Genomic DNA, 21,901 nt, shown 5'->3' with positions numbered 1-21,901 from the left:
ATTTTCACCAGTGATTACCTTGCACAAGCTCAGTGACAAGAAAGGGATCAAACCGCAGTTATAACAACTGTAGCATTTTCACGGTTAGCAGAAATTGTCTGGTGAACCCTGCATGCCGTTTGTTTAGGGCTTAATTATGCCGCCCTAACAAAACTGAGTAGTTCTTTACTCTGCAAGTGAGCCCACCCATTTCAAAGAGCTAACTGGAGGAGTGAGGTTCAACCCAACTGGAGTCAAACGGAAGAATCTAACCCTTAGTAAATTAGATTACCTACCCTGTAAAATAAATTCCCACTGACTAGGGAATTTTAGGTATTCCTGAATTAATCTGTAAGATTCAGAGATCATGGTGATGGGCACAGTATAAATACCTAGACATATTAGAAACATGTCAAAGCACAATATCAATCATTCACCTGACTGCCCTGGTGGCGGGATACCTCCCATTCCTCGAGGCAACCTCACAAATACTGAGAGGACAGCTGCTCTGTTTCCAAAACACGGCTCCAGCGCGATGGGTTTGGGAACAGTCTGTAGCAAAAAAGAAAAAACATTGTTCATTTATTACCTCCCTGTTCCCGCACCCTTTGTCTGTTAGATTGTACATTAAAGCTTCAGGGCACGAACTATGACTTTATCTATGGTTGACTAGTGCCCAGAACATTGTTGTCAAGACTGAAATCAATATTATGACAATCATAACCCTAATCGCCATAAAACACAACACATTTCCTTAATGAAGTCTAGTGGTTAAAAATCAAGTCTTGCACAAAGCTTCTCTGTATGAAGTATTACACTATTTACTCTCCTTGCAGGGGGTTCCAAGGCCTATTTACTGTGTGTGCGCGCGTGCGTGTTTGTTTGTGTAATATACAACTATGAGAGACAAGGATAAGTGCAAAGGGGAAGATTGCCAAAGACACAAAGGGTAGTTCGTCACCCAGCGCTCACCGATGGTGAGTGGGAACTGGGTGTTTGATCTTTCTGACATTAAGAAATCTCCCCCAGTGTATTCCTATTAACATTGAACATTTAATTTGAAAAGATCAGCAGCTAATTTCAGGGGGCTTTGTTACTAAAAAGACAAGGTAATAAAAAAGTGACATGCTTATCTGCCTTTTAAAAGTAACTGCATGACGTCGATATTAACATAGGTTATTACCTGACCCAGCAAATAGGCCCTGATCCTGCAAACACTTATGCACATGCTTAATTTTACTATGGAACAACTCTACGGTAAGTAAAGAATGAGTAAGTATTATATAAACTTCAGAACTCAAGTACTGAGGGCGAGCTCTTGCCTCATATCAGCAAGCAAGCTGAGGTGGACTTTCTATATGTTATGCTCTGTGGCTTCTAGTTTCCTGTTGATTATGAACATACAGCACCTAGTGGATTCTTTGATACTAATGAAATACTTATTGCTTATAGGAAGGAACAATCAGTTGCACACATACAAAATGGGAAATGACTGCCTAGGAAGGAGTACTGCGAAAAGGGATCTGGGGGTCATAGTGGATCACAACCAAAATATGAGTCAACAGTCTAACACTGTTGCAAAAAAAAAAAAAAAAAAAAAAATCCATCATTCTGGGATGTATTAGCAGGAGTGTTGTAAGCAAGACATGAGAAGTAATTCTTCCGTTCTATTCCGTGCTGATTAGGCCTCAGGTAGAGTACTGTATCCAGTTCTGGGCGCCACATTTCAGGAAAGATGTGGAAAAATTGGAGAAAGTCCAGAGAAGAGCAACAAAAATGATTAAAGGTCTAGAAAACATGACCTATGACGAATGATTAGAAAAACTGGGTTTGTTTAGTTTGTAGAAGAGAAGACAGAGGGGTCATGATAACAGTTTTCAAGTAGATAAAAGGTTGTTACAAGGAGGAGAGAGAAAAATTGTTGTTCTTAACCTCTGAGGATAGGACAAGAAGCAATGGGCTTAAATTGCAGCAAGGGCAGTTTAGGTTGGACATTAGGAAAAACTTCCTGACTGTCAGGGTGGTTAAGCACTGGAATAAATTGCCTAGGGAGGTGGTGGAATCTCCATCATTGGGGATTTTTAAGAGCAGGTTGGACAAACACTTGTCAGGGATGGTCTAGATAATACTTAGTCCTGCCTTGAGTGCAGGGGATGGGACTAGATGACCTCTCGAGGTTCCTTCCAGTTCTATGATTCTATTTCATTAGGCATAAAATTGTAATACTGTATTTAAAGGCTCAACGGAAACTCAGTATAATCCAAGACTCTAGAAAAGGAACAGGAATCAAACAACGCAATTAAATTACTGGTGCCTAATAAAAAAGGATACAACAGCAAACAAAATGAAACTTTAAACTATTTTCATATTTCATATTAACCCTAATGATTACGATGATTTATTAGTCTTTTTGCAAGATAAATTAGTATTTTACAGCCTATAACAACATAAGAGGCAGTCTGTAAAAATCTGCAGTCGTAAACAAACAAAACTCCCATACCCAAAAGAAAAAAAAAGGATCAAACTCCAAACAATTATTGTTCTACAAAGCAACTGAGCATATACGTGTGTGTGCGTGCCATATTATCCGACTGGCAACTCAGTTACTAGGGGTAATGGAGAGAGCATAGGGAAAGCTTCTTGGAAACTGAAGCAATGCACTACATCCAGCCTTCTACCCTACTGAACAGAGAGGTAATGCTGGGCATTTAAAAGTTTCTTGGCAATCTCTGAAAAAGAAAAAAATCCAAGCAAACGTTGTATTCCTTCCATTACCCAAAAATGCTACTAAATGTGTGGGGGGTAATTTAGTGCTGCAGCATCAGCCCGGCGCTCAATCTTACTCCAAGTGCTCGCGACAATAAATAGCAACGCCCCAGGAGAATACAATGGCATGGAACAACGCCGTGGGGTGAATGAAATGTTGGAGCAACATACAGAACTCATTTGTTTTATGATCTAATTTTAATTTATTCTCTTTGCCCCACTCTTGGATTATAAAATACTTTTGCTACTCCATTCCTTCCCCAAACATAAATGCTAGATGCTACCCTTTTCAAATGGAAGCATTATAGATAACCTGCAGTCTCGTGTAAGTGATTCAGCAGATAGCCATCTTCCTTCTGCCAGTACTGAGCCAACGCCTTTGTAATAACGAGGATGCGCTGTGCTGCTGGAGGTGATATCTTTTTGGGTGAGATACAGAACCCATCCTGAGCTGCTGTAGTCACTCAAAATTCAATGCCACTTTCACAAGAGGGAGGTTAACCCTCATGCTCTGGGTAATTTCTAAATTAAAGTATGTACATTCTGTTTCCCTTCATGTCTACTTCAGGTTTATTTACTCCTGGTATTTGTCTCTTCCTGCACGAAACTGATCCGAAAAGCTGTGTGCTGTTAAACAGCTGTCAACTTTTCACCACAGAGGTGGTTGCACTTCTGTGGTGACTTAAGAGATTTGGGAATATACAATTTGTACAATGAGGTCGCCAAATTTATTGTTTTAGGGTACACTGGAAGAAAGGGGTACAATAAACACACAATCATGTTGCTTTGTATAACTCCAGAATAAATGCTATGTACTGCCTACCGCTGTGCACGGTTTTGCTAAGACAGGCTGTCATTAGTAATAACACACACTGCATATAAAACACAATCAAGTCTTGTGAATTCATTTTTGACAGCACCAACTCAGTCACCTGCTTTTGGAACTGTGACTCACAATACACCTCATCTTCAGCTTGTGTTACTGAGGGCAAAAAGCAAAAACCAGGGTGGGGATATGACTCCTGCATCAGGCGATGGCAACGTTGAGTTTGATGTAGGCAATGGGTCAGCCTGTAGAGAAGGACATACTATGCCCTCTATTACATCTGGCAGCTGATCACTGGAGTCTGGGGAATGTGTTCTACACAGATGTAGACAAACTAGTGAATAAGTCAAACAGCAGTTTACTGGCTATCTTGATTGTGATCTCACAACTGCCTGCAAAGCTGGAGCTGGCATCACCATGGGCCTAGACATTATCATGTTACATATTGGCCTGTCCCACATCGTAAGGGAGTTTGATGCACTAGTCCCATATTCATACAGGTCACACCAAAGAAGCTTCTCTCATTGGTAGCACATGACAGGGTTTCCAACTGGGTCAGGAACTATCTAGAACCATATATTTGTACAGCACTCAACACAATAGGGCCCTGATCATGAGTGTGTTCTCTAGGTGCTGCTGTACAAACAAACAATAAGCAGCTGCCAATGCGGAGAGCTTGTTCAGACTTCATCATGTTATTACTTCTCTGCCACGGACAGACATAGTCCAAAAACAGTCCATGCTTTTCCCCCTCCCATCCAGTAACCAAAGCATTAACTTGCTCAGCTTCCTAATTTTCCCCTTCTTTCCCATAACAGGAATTACAGCTACCTTCAGCCATCTCCCCAATGACAAAAGCTCCAAATGCAAACTCCCGTACTTCCCTTGGAGACAGGAGCCCTATGTTATGAGATTAGGGCTGTGAATGGTAGGCCACTGAATTCTCACACTGGAGATCCAGGCCCTCTTTCAAGATCAGAGGGAGGCAGACACAGTGTGGATACTGAGGAAGACTTGCCATTTTCCCTTTTTGTGATAACAAATTAGTGTTTTTGTCTGATAGATGGCTGCTATTTTCCTCTTAAAATATGGCTCTCCAAACTTTGCAACACCTCTAAGTAGTAGGTTCACCATAAAAAAAATCACTATGGGGACTCTGACATTGAGTATTTTGCTAAGCTTATCACTGAAATATAGAAGCAATTCCTTTTTATTGAAAACCTAACGATATGATAAAAGTGCACATTATGCAAATCTATGCAAATTAGGTGCAGCCCTCAGACTCTTGGCACATCACCAGTGCTGCCCTCCGTGTCCAAACACTTGGATGTCCACATTTTAAAATCACAAAAGGTCTCTCAGTTGGAACAGATGGCCAGGGATTGTGGTTAATGGGACACAAAAGATTTCACCTTTAGGGCACTGGTTCAAATGCATGTTCCTGTCACTGCCATCTGATGGCCCATCAGAAACGAGTTGGTGCTCTGAGTCCACACATCACATAAGCCACAACTGGCACCCTTGTTGGCAGTTTCAAAGGCACCAAGGAGTGAATGGCAGAGACTTATTTCCTTCAGGTTACATCTGAGAGGTCAGTGTAGGAGAAGCTTGCAGTGCTGCTGTCAATGCCATATCTGGTCTGTGAGCAGCAGAGACTTCAGTCTCCAAGACTGTCAATTTGGCTTTTCATCAATGCTTCTCCCCCTCCTCCCGCCCCTTAAGGAAAAATGTAAATGTGGCCAGAATGACGACTTTGCACAGGTGGTACATTGAACCCTTCTGCTGCTAAATGCCTGCAATAGCTCACCTCTGCCATTAAAGCTACTATTAAAGGAAGTGTTGTTTTTTTGCTGAACAACAAAATGCTAGGAGCCAAGGTAACTCGAATTTTATAACCAAGTCATGTCACATGATTGTCATTCCTAGATCCCATAACAGACACATTTCTGAGGGCTGACCTTCAGTGTCAGGAAATGATGAGGCTCCACTGATTTTTATCGGCCAGAACGGCCATGGGTTTCGCACTGGTTAATATTAGAAAAAGTGCCCTTTTTATAATGTAATTTTAAAATTAATGGTAACTTGTTAATGATTGAGGATGTAAAAAAAAAAAAAAAATCTATTTTAGCATTTCTTCAATAAAGCTGCTATATTGACCAGAAATGCTGTGGACACAAGCCAAGTAATTTTTTTGTTTGAGTGTTGAAGTGTGCGTAATATGTAGAGTATACATTGAATAATTCACAGAATTATACAAGTTAAAAATGGTCAAAGTCTCAGTTAGGTCATCTAATTAATCCACCTCCCATGGCAATACTGTTCCCACACTAACAATACATTTTGTAGTACTTTCTCTAGACTAGTTTTAAATGACTCAGGTGAAGTGTCTACCACCAGTTCCCTTGAGAGCCAATTTCAGAGCCTATTACATCTCACAATCAGGCATCATTATGTGACGTTTAGCCTAAAATCTCTTTTTATTTCATCCCATTATTTCTATTTATACAATTAACATACAACACAGTCTAACAGTTAATAACACTTATGAAAACTAATGACTACAGAATAATAAATATTCTATATAATTTAAAACATTGAACAGCAATTTTATTTTTCTAGAACACATTTTAAGTATACTGGAGCATATAATCCAGTTACCATGCAACACTGACAGGCCAAGCCAATTGCTTTTCAAACACAGTAGGACAAAATGTATTTTTAACAACGTTTTTGTATGGCTTAGTAAATAGTCCCAAACCATTACATGCTTTCAATTTCCAGTAGGGATATGTGCCTCACAGAGTTGCTTAAATGGAAGCAGAACCTAGGGCATTATTATTGAAATAGTTAAACAGAGTTTCAGCTATGCTTCAGATGACTTCACTGTGCAGAATAGTGTCAGGCTAAGTTTCCCAAGTTTTTTTGAATGGTATGATTGACAACTGACCAAGCATTCATAAAATAAAACATGAGAGATTTTCCATAAAAAGAGGGTATAAATGAAGTTCTAAAAAAATCACATCCCCAGAGTATTTCCTGTGCTTTCTCATGCGGAGACGAATTAACTTCTTGTAATTATCTGAAGTGCACAATTCTAGATTAAAAATTCATATTCATCTTTGAAACCTTGGCCCTGATATTTAACTAGAAGCTGGCCCACAGTAAATCAATCTTTTTTCTTGAATTGTTCAGCCCATTTCAATATTGGGTTTCTATGTCTGGAGTTTAAGAATATAATTTTTTAAAAAGGTGCTCAAGCCTTCTGGGCTAGCCCTAGCAGAGTCAACATATGGGCATGAGACACTGATTCATCAGTATCTTGTATCAGAAATGCAAATGGCCACAAATGAACAGCAGGAAGATCAATGGGGAGTTATACCCAGCTACATTTAATAAATAACCACCCCACTTTTAATGCAAGTAGCGTCAATCCAGCAAGCATTCAATGCAAGGTCTACATGAAAGGAAAGATTAGTGTCAGGAGAACTTGCAGTGTTCCCAGGCAATGTTAAATTACAAAACCTTCTGGCCCCATAACGTTCTCACAAATAAGATAACAATCGCATTGATCTTGAAATTCTCCACTGCTGCCCTACGGGTAGTGTAAGACAAAGCCACAGCATACAATATGGCCAATATGCATATGGCAAATGTTGAAAAGTTCACCTTGATTTCACATGTACCAGAGGGTAGTTATGCTATTAATTTCAATACTAGGTTGCTTTTTATAATAAAAGGTGCACATAAAAAGGATGAAACAGCAGCTGGATGATCTCAGACACAAGACACTTAAAACAACTTCTGTGCACAAAGGAATGCAAATAGGTCCTCTCCAACAGTTTTCAGAAGCTGTTGGTGTTATTAGTGTTTCAATCAGAAAATGTACTCATTTCTGCCAAAGGGAAAGAAGAGTTTAAAAAGACCCTTTTACTCAAAGCTTCACAGAGTTTGCTTTCTCTTGAGCCACTTCCTCCTCGTCAGCTAAAATCAGGGTAAAAGCATTTCCAACCGCATTACTGGTCAGTTGTATTTAAAATATCAGCTTTTCAATTTTATTTATAAATACTTATCTTATACGTTTACAAAATGTGGACAAAGTTAAATCTTGCCATCATTCCATTTACCTACCAAAACGTATACTCAGGGGGTAGGGGAATGAACCTTTGCAGTCACACGGTCAGGACAAACAGCAGATCATAGAGCGTCACTACCAAATGTTCACTGCATACCAATGGAAAAGCTTTCTCGAAGCAGCAAATTATGTCAAATGAAACCCACACCTACATTAGCTGGAAATAATTCATTAAGCGAAGGGTTTAGCATCTTTTGTTGTTTTCACAGTACAGAACATTATTAGAGTATATTAAATTCTAGGAGAGTTAATCAGTTTTACACACCTCACTTGTCCACACGATCTCTAGGTTCTTAAAACTAGCAACTACATATTACGGATAGTACACACTTCTCTATAAAGTAGAAAGCAGGAGAACATAGGCAGAGTCAACAATAAATATAATTTAAAAGGCCCAAATGGATAAATCTCTCTTTGTTCTCATCTTCCTCTATACTGCAACAGAACAGTAGCTATCCTGACATCTGTTCACCTACGTGGACCACATTGGCTGTTCCACTGTTGGTGCGTATTTTCAGAAGCAAACCGCGTAGTTACACACTTACGTGCAATCTGAGTGCTTTAGTATTAACGAATCAGCAATTAATCTTTTAAATGGCAAATGATGCTCTCTCAGAAGAATGGAACAAGTAATAAATTAGAACTAAAACCCTGTTATAGCATGCCTTCTGAATGAAATGCAATGGCCTGTGATATGTGGGAGGTCAGACTAGATCATAACAGTCCCCACCCTGTGGCTTTGAAACCTATGAATGAATCATCTAAGTCACAGGAACATAGGCACTGACATGCTAGATGAAAACCAACAGTTCAATGAGTCCAGTACCCTGTCTTTGAAAGTGGACAGCACCACAGCTGCTTAAAACCAAGGTCATAGAACTACTATGCTAGGAAGTTATGGGATAACCTCCCTCTAGGTAAGCTTTAAGACAGGATTCTTCTTTACAGTACCTATAAAAACTAGACTGGATCATTACAAGATGTCCCAAGTGATGGAAGCCCCATTACTTCCCTGAAGTGACTATTCTGCAGTGCTACAGCTCTCACTAACAACATTTTTTTTCCTGATGTTCAGTTTATATTTTCCTCTCAGTTTCATCCCATTCCTCTCTGGGATATCCCTTTCATCCCTCTCCTCACTGCCCCTTTAAATATATACAGACAGTTGTGCCCCTCTCAAACATTGCTTAGTCAAACTATACAGTACATACTTGGCTTTTAATCCTTTTAGAAGTCAGGCCAAGCTCTCTGAGAAGTTTGGTTGCTCTCCTCTGAGCTCATCCCATTGAATCAGTTTTTTTTTATAAGAACATAAGATCGGCCATACTGGGTCAGATCAAAGGTCCATATTCTGACAGTGGCCAATGCCAGGTGCCCCAGAGGGAACAGACAGAACAGGTTGTCATCAAGTGATCCATTCCCTGTTGCCCATTCCCAGCTTCTGGCAAACAGAGGCTAGGGACACCATCTCTACCCATCCTGGCTAATAGCCATTGATGGACCTGTCCTCCATGAACTTATCTAGTTCTTTTTTGAACCCTGTTATAATACAGTAGTACTCAGAACTGAATACAAGATTCCGGGTGCAGTTACAGCAAGGCTGTAGAAGTGATGTCTATGTTCAATTTTTTATTTCAAATTATTTGCCCCCCAATGCAATAGCTTGCAGTTCTCCAAGTCTGAACCTCACTTTTTTTGGTTCAAATGTCTAATCGTTCTAGCTACTTCCTGGCCTTGCTGATATTCACAACTCCTCTCAAGTTACTGTAATGTCCTGAGCATGCTGTTTACCACCTTCTAGATAACTAATAAAGATGTTAAGAGTGGAAAGAGCACAGATCCCAGTGACACTCCACACCCATCTGAACATACTACTGTTTATCTCTACCTTTTAATAGCTGAGACCTTCAGGCAGTTTTTGATCCTGTTGACAGCATTTCTACCCTGGGCAGTATGAATTGATTACTAGACTGGCACAGGCTACACTTGTGCCACATTTCGGCTCTTTCTAAAGCAGAAATCAAGCTTGGTGTCTTGATGTTTGAAAAAGGGGCAATTAAGAATTTGCAGTGAGACTAACTTTGGCCCTATGACAACTAATGTTGTGGAATTAAATGCACATCCACACCTCAACGACATTAACATTCCAAACGAGCTGCAGACTATTTTCTTGACAAAAGCCACCATCATTTAGCCATTTAGACTACTTGTAGACATGAACAGCCTCCAGTTCACAGATGAAGGGATAACCATCTATCAGTGCTGGATTCTAAGTGTGGAAAACAGAACACAATACAGTGAGATCTGCACGAATGGCCATCTCCAGTTGACAATACTGTCTTATGAAACTGCTTTACAGTTTCCCTCAAAGTTTCCAGCACAATTTTGTTTGACCTGTTATGAAAGACAAACTTTACTAGGTATACTTGTGGCACCTTAGAGACCAACAAATTATCTGAGCATAAGCTTTTGTGAGCTACATCCGATGAAGTGAGCTGTAGCTCACGAAAGCTTATGCTCAAATAAATGTGTTAGTCTCTAAGGTGCCACAAGTACTCCTTTTCTTTTTGCAAATACAGACTAACACGGCTGCTACTCTGAAACTTTACTAGGTATCTGTTTGTTCATCCCTGTGGTGGCTGCTTAGGATGACTTTCACAGTATATATATTTACCTCTGCTGAGAATGTAAGTACTAGTTGCATGAGGCTCCCTACTTTAAGATGCTTAAAGATCATCTATGCCAGCACTCTAAGAAATTCTCTAACTTCTGTTTGAAAAGCTGATTTTTAAGACTATTTCCAACTGACTGCAAGAATCTTCTTAGAGCAGTTCAAAGAACAAGATCTAAACAATAGCCTGACTCCCAGTAACTCAGTTTAAAACATTTGCACAGGTTCTAGATGACCAAGGATCTTAAATATTCTTATAAAAGTTGTAATGTTCAGCGCTTCAGGGAGTTCAAACAGCTGCAGCCAAGGGCCAATAGATCTTGTAATGGTCAACCAAATTTAAGAGAAGATTTGTGCTCTACTGGGTTTTTGAATGGAAAAACTCCCAAAGGAGCTAGTTATCTGTTGCTTAGCTGCACACTAATAAAATTGTTTCCCTAGAGGTAAATTAGTTTCTATTACTATGATGTGCCCTAGGAAAAATACTAATTGAAAACACTGTTCTAATATGTCCAGCTGGAAAATATTAGCTTAGGAACTAGCCTGACGCTAAGCTGCCAATTGGCCGTGCACGATGGAAAAGGAAAGAGGCCTCTTGTAGACAAAATGCCCCATTTTTCAACTCTCTTTTGTACCCCAAATAAAGTAGTTATGAACCAAAAATCTCTGATTCACGTGAAAAAAATCCCTGTGTTTGTGATTAGCACGAAGAAATCTGTAGTTCTGGTGCCAAGTGTGTACGAGGGAGGGGAGCCAAATACAGGGTCAACAATGGTGGCACACTGAATGGCCGAGTGACTGGATAACCCCTTAAGATCCAACAATGCACCCAACATTTCTGTTTTCAACCTCCCTGCTCTGGCAATAGCAAACAGAAGGCAAAAAAATGCAGTTCCACAGTTGCTTATCAGCCCATTCCACATCAACTCAGATTCCTGCAACTCCCTTCAGTTAAGAATATTTCCAACCAAAGAGCAATGGGAGCGTGGGCTATGATGGCGGCTTCTCCTTTCCAAATTATTTGGGGAATTCCAGTGCAAGTGGAAAAGGGCTGGGAGAAAAACTGAAATTGACCAAAGGGACATGTAGACGACATATTCGAAACTGAATATGCCTGTTAGGTGTAGTTTCCACCATTTTCACTGGAGTATTATTCAACAATCTAGACCACCTCTCTGGGAGTATTTTCTGCAATACTCAGAGCCTAAATTTTTGCTTTGCACCTTTTTAATTTCTCCCCCAAACCATCCAATCTGCACTGGAATGCTTCAGAAAGTTTGTACACACTAGCCTCAATTCCCTGTCTCTGGTACTACTGTCAAATTCAGCAACCTACATAAATGACTGGGATTCTTAACTATCCTCTTACTCTTGAAAAGCTGGCCTGCACCTTCAATTCCTGGGCCATGTAAGAATGTCAGAGTTTGCCAGTTCTGACAAATCAGAAAAGAAAAGATGGCAGACAGACAGAAGGTATCACGTAGAAGTGAGGAAGGAAATGAATGAGATCCTGTGTTACTATTTATGGACCCCTTCACAGCAGAGGGGCAGCCCTGTTTAATGTAGTTCTAATCAAAAAGAAAAAACATAAGGAAAGGATAAAGAGAACAGAAAAAAGTCAGTTCAGAAAGCTAAACAGGAGAGGTGAGGAAGAAATGAGCAGATATTGAAAGACCCAAAGTGAAAACAAAAACTGAAGAGAAGATATTAACTGCAAACAAACTTGTCATGAAGTCAGAAAAGTTTAGGACAGCTCTACGACAACTGGTTCTGGGCTAATACCGCAAGAGTGGTGTTTTCAGTTAAATTAGTTTTTCTAGAAATAAGCTAAGTAATGGAAAGAGGGGAAGGGGAAGTGCCTGCAGGAAGACTGGCATTTTTTCATGGTAAATGTCAATTTAGTTTAGATGATGGACCCTGTGAAAAGTCAGAGCAGAATTTTAATAATTCATGCTAGCCTGAACTTCTTAACCCTGATTTGAATTTAACAAAGACTGTCTGTTTTCATACGAACAATAAACGTATGCATAGTTTTTACAGTATTATTTTTGTTTTAAAGAAAGTTGGCTTTTCTGTAAATCCTATCAGTTTATTTCCCCAGACTAACAAGATTAAGAGGGAAACATACAAACAAGTGAGTTGTACATACAGTGTAAAACAACAGGTGAAAAAGAAGGCCACTGTAATATATTTTTAAAGTACACTATGTGAACTAAGCCAATATGTCACATCTCTGTCACATAATACAGTTGTTGCATTTCCCTTAAAAAATAATGTTTATGGTAGTGCTGGGCTGACTTTATCAGAGACTGAAATCAAGTAATTTAGCCACCAAACAGGCATTGTGTAGGCAAGCTTTCCTGCACCAATATGCTTTGATCTTGATTTGGAGGGACCTTTTTACAGGGAGAGAAGAATGTCCATAACCATTCATTGGAGCCTCTGCTGAGACAACAAAAGTGCCAATTTTTATGATAACGCGTGTGATATGGACAACTGATTCCATACAGACTTTCTGTAACCATCTACTTCAGACTCTAAAAATGGAAAAGACCTAATAGGTTATCCAGGATATTAAAGTATCAGGGGTAGCCATGTTAGTCTGTATCCACAAAAACAACAAGGAGTCCGGTGGCACCTTAAAGACGAACAGATTTATTTGGACATAAGCTTTCGTGGGCTGGAACCCACTTCATCGGATGCATGATGTTAAAGAATCATAGAAATGAAGGACCAGGAGGGACCTCAGTAGGTCACCTAGTCCAGTCCCCTGCACTGAGGCATGATGAAGCATTATCTAGACCATCCTTGACAGGTGTTTGTCTAACCTGCTCTTAAAAGCCTCCAATGATGGAGATTCCACAAACTCCCTAGGAAATTTGTTCCCACGCTTAACTACTCTGACAATCAAGAAGTTTTTCCTAATGTCTAACCTAATTTTCTCTTGCTGCAGTTTAAGCCCATTGCTTCTTCTCCTGTCCTCAGTCATAAGAAAAACAACTTATCGCTCTTGTGTTTATAACAACCTTTTACGTACTTGAAGACTTATCACATCCCCCCTCAGTCTTCTCCAAACTAAAACCCTTCTTTTTTTTCAATCTTTCCTCATATAGGCCATGTTTTCCAGACTTTTAATAATTTTTGTTGCTTTCTTCTGGACTTTCTCCAATTTGTCCACATCTTTCCAGAAGTATGGTTGCCAAAACTGAATGCAATACACCAATCGAGGCCTTATCGCTACTGAGTAGAGTGGAAGAATAACTTCTCATGTCTGGATTACAAGACCCCTGCTAATACATCCCAGAATGATGTTTGCTTTATTTGCAATAGTATTACATTATTGACGCTCATTTAGTCTGTGATCTACTATAACCTCCGGATCCTTTCCGACTGTACTCCTCCCTAGGCAGTCATTTCCCATTTTGTATTTGTGCAGTGTATTATTCCTTCCTCAGTGTAGTACTATGCATTTGTTATTATTGAATTTCATCCTATTTCAGACCATTTCTGCAGTTTGTCAAAGTCATTTTGAATTCTAATCCCGTCATCAAAAGTGCTTGCAACTCCTCCCAGCATGGTGTTGTCTGCACACTTTATGAATGTACTCTCTATCCCATTATCCAAATCATTTATGAAGATATTGACTAGAACTGGACTCAGGGCAGACCCCTATGGGACCCCACTTGATATGCCCTTCCAGATTGATTGTGAAACAGTGATAACTACTCTGAGTTAGCTTTTCCAAACAGTGCACACCCACCTTATAATACATTTGTCCAGGCTCTATTTCTCTAGTTTATGAGAAGGTCATGTGCTAGAGCACTAAAAGCCTTACTAAAGTCAAGACATACCACATCTACTGCCTCCCCTGCCCATCCACAAGGCTTGTTGCAATGTCAAAGAAGGTTATTCGGATGGTTTGACATGATTTGTCCTTGATTTATCACCTTATTTTCCCCTAGATGCTTACAAATTGATTGTTTGATTATTTGCTCCATTATCTTTCTGGATACCAAAATTAAGCTGACTGATCTATATTTAGGGCTCTGTGTCTGTCATGGAAGTCACGGATTCCATGCCTTCCGCGACCTCTGTGACTTCTGCAGCAGCCGGTGTGCCTGGCTCCAGGGCCAGCTGCCCAGGTGGCCCCAGGGACAGCCATACCAGCCGCTGCTGTAGTGGCCTCTGGGTCAGCCAAACCAGCCACTTCTCGGCCGTGGCCCCAGGCAGCAGTCTCAGAGCGACCGCAGTCCCTGGGTGGCCCCCAGCAGCTGGTGCCACTGGCCCCAGACGTGCACTGCCCCCAAGATTTAGTTAGAGGTATTTTTAGTATAAGTCATGGATCGGTCACGGACTGTGAATTTTTGTTTATTGTTTGTGACCTGTTCATGACTTACACTAAAAATACCCGTGACTAAATTGTAGCCTTATCTATAATTCCCTTATTTGTCCTTGTTCCCCTTTTCATGAAGAGGTACTATATTTGCCCTTTTTCAGTTTTCTGGAATCACTCCTGTCCTCCATGAGTTCTCAGAGATAATCACTAATGGCTCATATCTCCTCACACAGTTCCTTTACTATTCTAAAATATAGTTCACCATTTGACTCGAAGACATCTAACTTTTCTAAGTAATTCTTAACTTGTTAAAACTTGTATCAAACTTTTTCAGAGATGTGGACCATATCTTAACAGAAAGATTGTCTTTTGGTTCATCTCTCTATCAATTCTAAATCAGAGGCATTTATTTAACATCCTTTTAGAAATTACAAAAACTACCTACCAGTTGGACGTATCTAGGGCTTACTATTCAAAAGTACTGAGCACTCACAACTCAAATGAAAGTACAGCTGATGTTCCAAAAATTCAGGCCCCATAAGTATCTCAAACTAGTTGCCCAATCATTGAAACACTTAAAGTTAGTGGATACTCTTGCAAGTTTTGGCCTTACTTTCTCTATTGCTCAGTTTCCTACTTACAAAAAAAAGGGACCATACCTCCCTGCCTGAGACAGAGATAAATTGATGAACCACTCAGATGCCGTGGTAATGCAAACCTGAGAAAACTCCATGAACAAAATTAATTCTAAATTCAATGCAACAGTTGGACAGTATATAGCAAATATGATAGGGGGTGCACATTGAGTAGTGAGGCTAAAAAGTAACATTGAACTGCTGCCTCACTTATGGAGAGCTGTCCATCCTGTGCCCTGAATGAGGCAGAAGTCCTATGGAAAAAATAGTATGAACATGTAATTAAAGACTATCAATTCATATGCATTACGTGCAGAACTAAAGTCGTATGGGCATCCTAATTCTGGCATTTCCTGGCACCTGAATTCTGGACTTTGCAACTTCAACATTCTTTTATCATTTTTTTTTGCTATATTTTATATACACACATAAACACACCCCACATATATTCTAAATGGAAGAAATATTTTTTTGTCATCATTGTAAGGGCAGGAAAGAAGATTTTGTGCCGAGGCTGTTAAGTGAGAGTGCCATAAACTTATAGGCTAAGCATGTGTACAGTAGATAGACAAATTATACTCAGGAAAGCTTAGCTTTGCTTTCTAGTTTACAGGTCTGACATCAGAAATTTACCACAGCCATGATCTCTCTCAAATTCTTCATCTTCCCTTTTAACTCTGCATATTCCTACAATTACAACATACTGCATCTAAAAGTATTCCAGATTAGGGGAAAGACACTTTGTAATTCTCTCCTCCTACTTTGTACGCATCATATTTTGTGATGAACATTTATTTGCTTCAAAAAATACATTTATATCTCTACAGAATTCAAAGACAATTACTCTTCTGTTCCTTGGGAGAGACCTCACAAGAACTGCTTCTATTTGCAGCACCCACAGCTATTTCCATCCAACTGTTCTGCTGCGTTAAGCTGTGTCCTTCTTCATTACAAGCATAAAAACTAAAAATTGATGTAACTTTTATTAACACCAGTGTAGTCCAAAAGATGGAAATGCATAACCTAAAGGCACAACATGAAGTCAAAACAATACATAAGCTTTCATATAAGCTTTCAAGTGCTTATAGTTTCCTACAGGTTGCCAATGAGCAGCAGATTTCCATTACTGCTTTATCCACAGTTGAGAAAAAACATCCATGAAGATTAATTACAGGTAGGACCATCCAAACAGCATGAACTCTAACCTTTATGCTTCCTCCAATGAGATCAGGCGGCTCTTCGTCTGTTTCTAAGGCAACATTGATGGAGGCAAAGGGACGGCTAGCCATCTGTTGCATCTCACGGAGTAGTTGCTAGTGAATAAACACAGAGATATTAATACACTGTTCCAACATATAGAATACAAAAATGTTTGACAGATTTTACTGAATATGGAAAGATATGGACTCCAGCATGCTAACATTTCAAAACAAATTCCTGATGCTTTCACTGGGCATAAAGATGACACAAGGGAACCTGATGAGAACAATTTCTAAATAAAACCAATTGTATAAATATAAACAGGTCTAAGTAACTCCACTCTGAAAATTTTGTAAGTCTACACAAATCAGACAGCTGCCAGTGTACTTACCATATTGGTATACCACAAATTAACATTAAACAGTCCTGTGTATTAGTCTAAACATGCCAAATGTATCTGTGAACAGCAAGTATGGCTTGCAGGAATATGTTTTATTCAAATACAATACACGTTTCTGAATAAATCTTTAGAAGCCCCTAAAACACATTGTTCTCTTTACAAGTTGAGTTTTAGTGTTATGGTTCTCTCTCAGACATACAATGGCAGTCTCTAAGTGGCAGACTGCAGTTCCAACTTTAGTTTAGCAGTAGTATGGAAAGATATCCTTTTTAGCTCCTGTGGTTAAAAGTCCTTTGCACTAACTGCAGATCAAGTGATTGGTAATGAGATGTAGGTGTCAAACATCAATTCCAGCAGGTCTGGGAATGATGTGGCACACTGCCTGTAAATAATGGAACAGTGATATGACACATTGGAAACAAATAGCATCAGCCACTTAAAGATCAGCATACTAATGAAATCCCTCTGATTTATATACTTACAGTATTTAGTATTTCACTTTTGCATTACTATTATCTATTACCTATAGTATTACCTTACTATAACTACTACTTCTAATCCCAAAGCAACTTTGCTGACATATGGAACAGTACGTATCACCATTCATTCCTGTCCAGGGCTTGGTCATGTCCCTCCAGATGATGTCCCACCCTCTAGTTGGTGGTTGGCCTCTAGGTCTGACTCACTTTGTTTGTACTTGTACTATTTTCACCGGCATCCTATCATCTGTCTTCTGCAATGTCCTCACCATCATAATCTTATGAATTGCAGCCAATCCCATATCCTGATTTCACATCCTACTCTCCTTCTAACTTAATTTGTCTTAAAATCATTCCACTATACAACTGCCATCTTCTGAAGAACTTATCTTTACTGCCTCCAGCCTTCTCATGTCTGTTCAGCTGCCTCCAGAATAATATTGTTACTCTATGGTAACAATGGAATAAAGTAAAGTATAATTTCCAACTGTGAGCTCTTCCGTACCCAACCAATGTTGTCTCCTGTATGGCAGCAGTTACAAGGAAATTTCCTTAACTCCACCACTGCTAGCACGGTCTGGCCTGGAGCAAACAGGGTTCTGACATTCTAGCTTGTAATACTTGTAATATGTTTAGCCATTACCTGAAATGCATGACCATTTCCATTTGCTAGGTTTGACAGGCCTGGCTTAAATCCCATGTAAGTCAGTCTTGACTTGCTGTACTGTTTTTATAAAAGTTAGTTTCAGATGCAATGGCTTACTAGGCCAATCCGTCATATTCAGTTAATAGGAATGATATGTCATAACCTGCTCGCCTGCCAGGGACAGGTACTTGTTGTTTCACCCTAGTCCTCTTGCCTTCCCAGGTTAATGAGCACGGACTGCTTGGATCTGAAATCGGTTTCCATTCTCCTGGATACAGTTTGTTCACAGCACATTATTCCATAATATTTGGTGCAACTCTTCTGGGCTTTCCCAAGATGAGCTATCACCGTCTTGGAGAACTAGTAACTACAACTCTATAAGTACTAAATTTATTCTATACTCAAAAAGCTAGACTAGTGAGATGTTAAAGATTGCAAGTTAAAATACTTCCCCCCTCCTCTTTTAAATGTTTTTACTATCGGTAGGTCAAAAAATCAACTAATCATTATTTACAGGACTCAAGATGTGTTACGCAATTTGCAAACAAAATAAAATGAGTCCTTTTCTCAACCAACCTAAGACAACAGTCGCAGGGTGGCAGAAAAGGATATAACATACCAGCACAGGGAACAAATTTAGGGTTAGCCTTCTGTCCCTCTTCCTCTCATGTCCAGCTGACTTCTGCTCAACTCATTCATTGCTGACCAAGGTGAAGAACATCCTTGTTCCCCATCTCTTTTCTACTCTGCCATTTCCACCCACAAACAGACAGGAAGTGGGGAGCGAAAACACTGACTTGGTGAATTTGAAATAGGATACATAGCTTTTCATCTGCAGGTCACTGGTGTGAATGTAGACAAGGTCAGTAGTGACCAACAATCTCTGCTATCTAGTCTTGTTTCAGTTTGGTGCTTTATGTGAAAAGCTCTTTTACTGCAGTTCCCATGGATCAGTATATGCATCATACAAATCATCATCAGGTTTTGCACTCTTGCGGGCAGTATCAGCTAAGGCACTAAACAGAAGACTAAAAGACCTCTCCTCTCATTCCTAGAGTTGAGACACACTGTACTCCTGGGGGAATTCTGCACCACTGCGCAATGCAGAATTTCAGAGTAACAGCCGTGTTACTCTGTATTTGCAAAAAGAAAAGGAGGACTTGTGGCACCTTAGAGACTAACCAATTTATCTGAGCATAAGCTTTCGTGAGCTACAGCTCACTTCAACGGATGCATACTCATGAATGCATCTGATGAAGTGAGCTGTAGCTCACGAAAGCTTATGCTCAAATAAATTGGTTAGTCTCTAAGGTGCCACAAGTACTCCTTTTCTTAATGCAGAATTTGTGCACAATTTCACGTTTTTCCTGCAGAACTGGGGCTGCTGAGCTTCTGGCCGCCACTGTGGGCTGCTGGACGCTGCAGAGCCCGGCTCTTAGTGAACAGAATGCCCAGCCCGCAAGGATAGAGGCTGCATGTTCTGGCTGCTGGTTTGAGCCTCATTCTCCCAGGGACAGGAGACCCAGCTCTGACAAACAGTGAGGATGGACAGGGCCACACCACACCACGTTCCCTGGCTGGACAGTAAAGAAGCTGGGGTGGACTAAAGGCTCTGGGGGTGCAGGTATCTGGGACGGGTGCTGCCCCACAGCTGGGCTCTGGGGGGAGTGGGGTGTGGGTGTCTGGGGGGCAGAGGGGTGTGGGTGTGTAGGCTCTGGATAGATACGCTGGAGGGTAGGGATAGGATACAGAGGGACCTAGACAAATTAGAGGATTGGGCCAAAAGAAATCTGATGAGGTTCAACAAGGACAAGTGCAGAGTCCTGCACTTAGGATAGAAGAATCCCATGCACTGCTACAGACTAGGGACCGAGTGGCTAGGCAGCAGTTCTGCAGAAAAGGACCTAGGGGTTACAGTGGATGAGAAGCTGGATATGAGTTGACAGTGTGTCCTTGTTGCCAAGAAGGCTAGCGGCATTTTGGGCTGTATAAGTAGGAGCATTGCCAGCAGATCGAGGGACGTAATCATTCCCCTCCATTCAGCATTGGTGAGGTCTCATCTGAGTACTGTGTCCAGTTTTGGGCTCCACACTACAAGAAGGATGGGCAACAAAAAGATTAGGGGGCTGGAGCATATGAGTTATGAGGAGAGGCTGAGGGAACTGGGATTATTTAGTCTGCAGAAGAGAAGAATGAGGTGGGATTTGATAGCTGCTTTCACCTACCTGAAAGGGGGTTCCAAAGAGGATGGATCTAGATTGTTCCCAGTGGTAGCAGATGACAGAACAAGGAGTAATGGTCTCAAGTTGCAGTGGGGGAGGTTTAGGTTGGATATTAGGAAAAACTTTTTCACTAGGAGGGTGGTGAAACACTGGAATACATTACCTAGGAAGGTGGTGGAATCTCCTTCCTTAGAGGTTTTTAAGGTCAGGCTTGACAAAGCCCTGGCTGGGATGGAGATTGGTCCTGCTTTAAGCAGGGAGTTGGACTAGATGACCTCCTGAGGTCCCTTCCAATCCCGATATTCTATGATTCTGGGGATGCCCCGTGGCTAGGCTCTGGGGGGAAGAGGGTACAGGTGTCTGGTCTCTGGGGATGTCCACGGCTGGACTCTGGGGGAAGGGTGGTGTGGATATTTAGGCTTTGGGGGGGACCCCATGCCTGGGCTCCAGGGCGGTGAGTGTCTGGGCTCTGGGGGGAGGGGAGTGCAGGTGTCTGGGCTCTGGGGGTCCCACGCAGCCCCAAGTACCCCCAAGTGGAACTGGGTTGTCATAGGTATTTCTTTAACTCTCTACTCTGGGGGGGGGTGGGGAGGGGAAGATCTTTTTTGTTGTTGTGTGTATTGTTGACATACTTGTTGACAGGTATTTTGAAATAAATTACTGGTGTTATTACATTATGTTATTTTGACAAATAAAATATACAGAATTTTAAAATATTGTGTGCAGAATTTTTAATTTTTTGGCACAGAATTCTCCCCAGGATGATGTGGTGAGGCTCAGACCACTATGCCTCTTCTATGGACAGAGGACTTCAATTTGCAGGATTTCAATCCAGCACCTTTCACCAACACAAAATTAAAAAAGAAAATAGCAAATCTAGGTCTGATTTCTAAAAGATTAGCAAAAAACAACAAGCTATATAATAGCACTGATTCTAGACATCACCACAAACAACTTAAAGGGAAATCCTAGAAATAGATTTTCTGTGCCTATGATGATCTTTTTAACTACTTGCCAGGCAAACCCAGCAGTGGTAAGGAACCACTCACTGATCTACTAAACCTCCAGAGTTTTAGAACACTTAAAATACACTCAGCAGATCGCAAACTAAAGCAAGTGTGAAGCTCATTGTTGAGTAGTCGTTCCCATAATTGTCCCCTTCAGCTATCATGAAGTGCTTTGTATAGCAGCTGTAAAATCAGAGAACAAGCTGTCCTGAAAAAGATGTCCAAAAGAAGAATGAACTAACTCTTACAAGTAAGTTTAGTTTACTAAAGTTCATCACGCCTGTTGAAATCAACAGCAACTTTATGGGATAAAATTCTGACAACACTGTGAAAATGCAAACAACTTTGAAGTGACATTACTGCCTACATTTTCAGAATTGGATAAGGATTTAGCTCTGCAACTACCATCACTTCAACAAAGGATTGCACCTCTCAGTATGAGTAATCTGAATATGTGGAATACTGTATAAATGCTGGCTATTATTGTCAGTTATTACAACAGACATCTATTTCAGAATAAAGTCTGGCTCTATGTCAACAACTGTATGGTCATATTTTAAGATGGAAAACCACTCCCAGTTTCAAACAGACTGACAGCTCAT

The 21,901-nt window shown here is 40.5% G+C and overlaps 1 protein-coding gene across 2 annotated transcripts in view; it reads right to left on the bottom strand.

Moving 5' to 3' along the window:
* ATRN (attractin) overlaps window positions 1–21,901 on the bottom strand; it is a 268,648-nt gene that overhangs the window by 6,498 nt on the left and 240,249 nt on the right. Inside the window, exons 27-28 of one of the 2 annotated variants that reach the window (XM_077816039.1) lie at window positions 16,551–16,658; window positions 417–531 (exon numbers count right to left, since the gene is read on the bottom strand). In XM_077816039.1, coding sequence (XP_077672165.1) covers window positions 417–531; window positions 16,551–16,658 — 223 coding nt within the window. Of the gene's footprint in view, window positions 1–416; window positions 532–16,550; window positions 16,659–21,901 lie in introns of those variants that run through there. The other variant, XR_013346039.1, reaches the window with a different exon arrangement.

Source organism: Eretmochelys imbricata, chromosome 4, assembly GCF_965152235.1.
Source record: "Eretmochelys imbricata isolate rEreImb1 chromosome 4, rEreImb1.hap1, whole genome shotgun sequence".
Lineage (NCBI taxonomy): Eukaryota > Metazoa > Chordata > Testudines > Cheloniidae > Eretmochelys > Eretmochelys imbricata.
The sequence above is the reverse complement of the archived record's forward strand: the minus strand, read 5'-3'. Positions and strand labels throughout refer to the sequence as shown.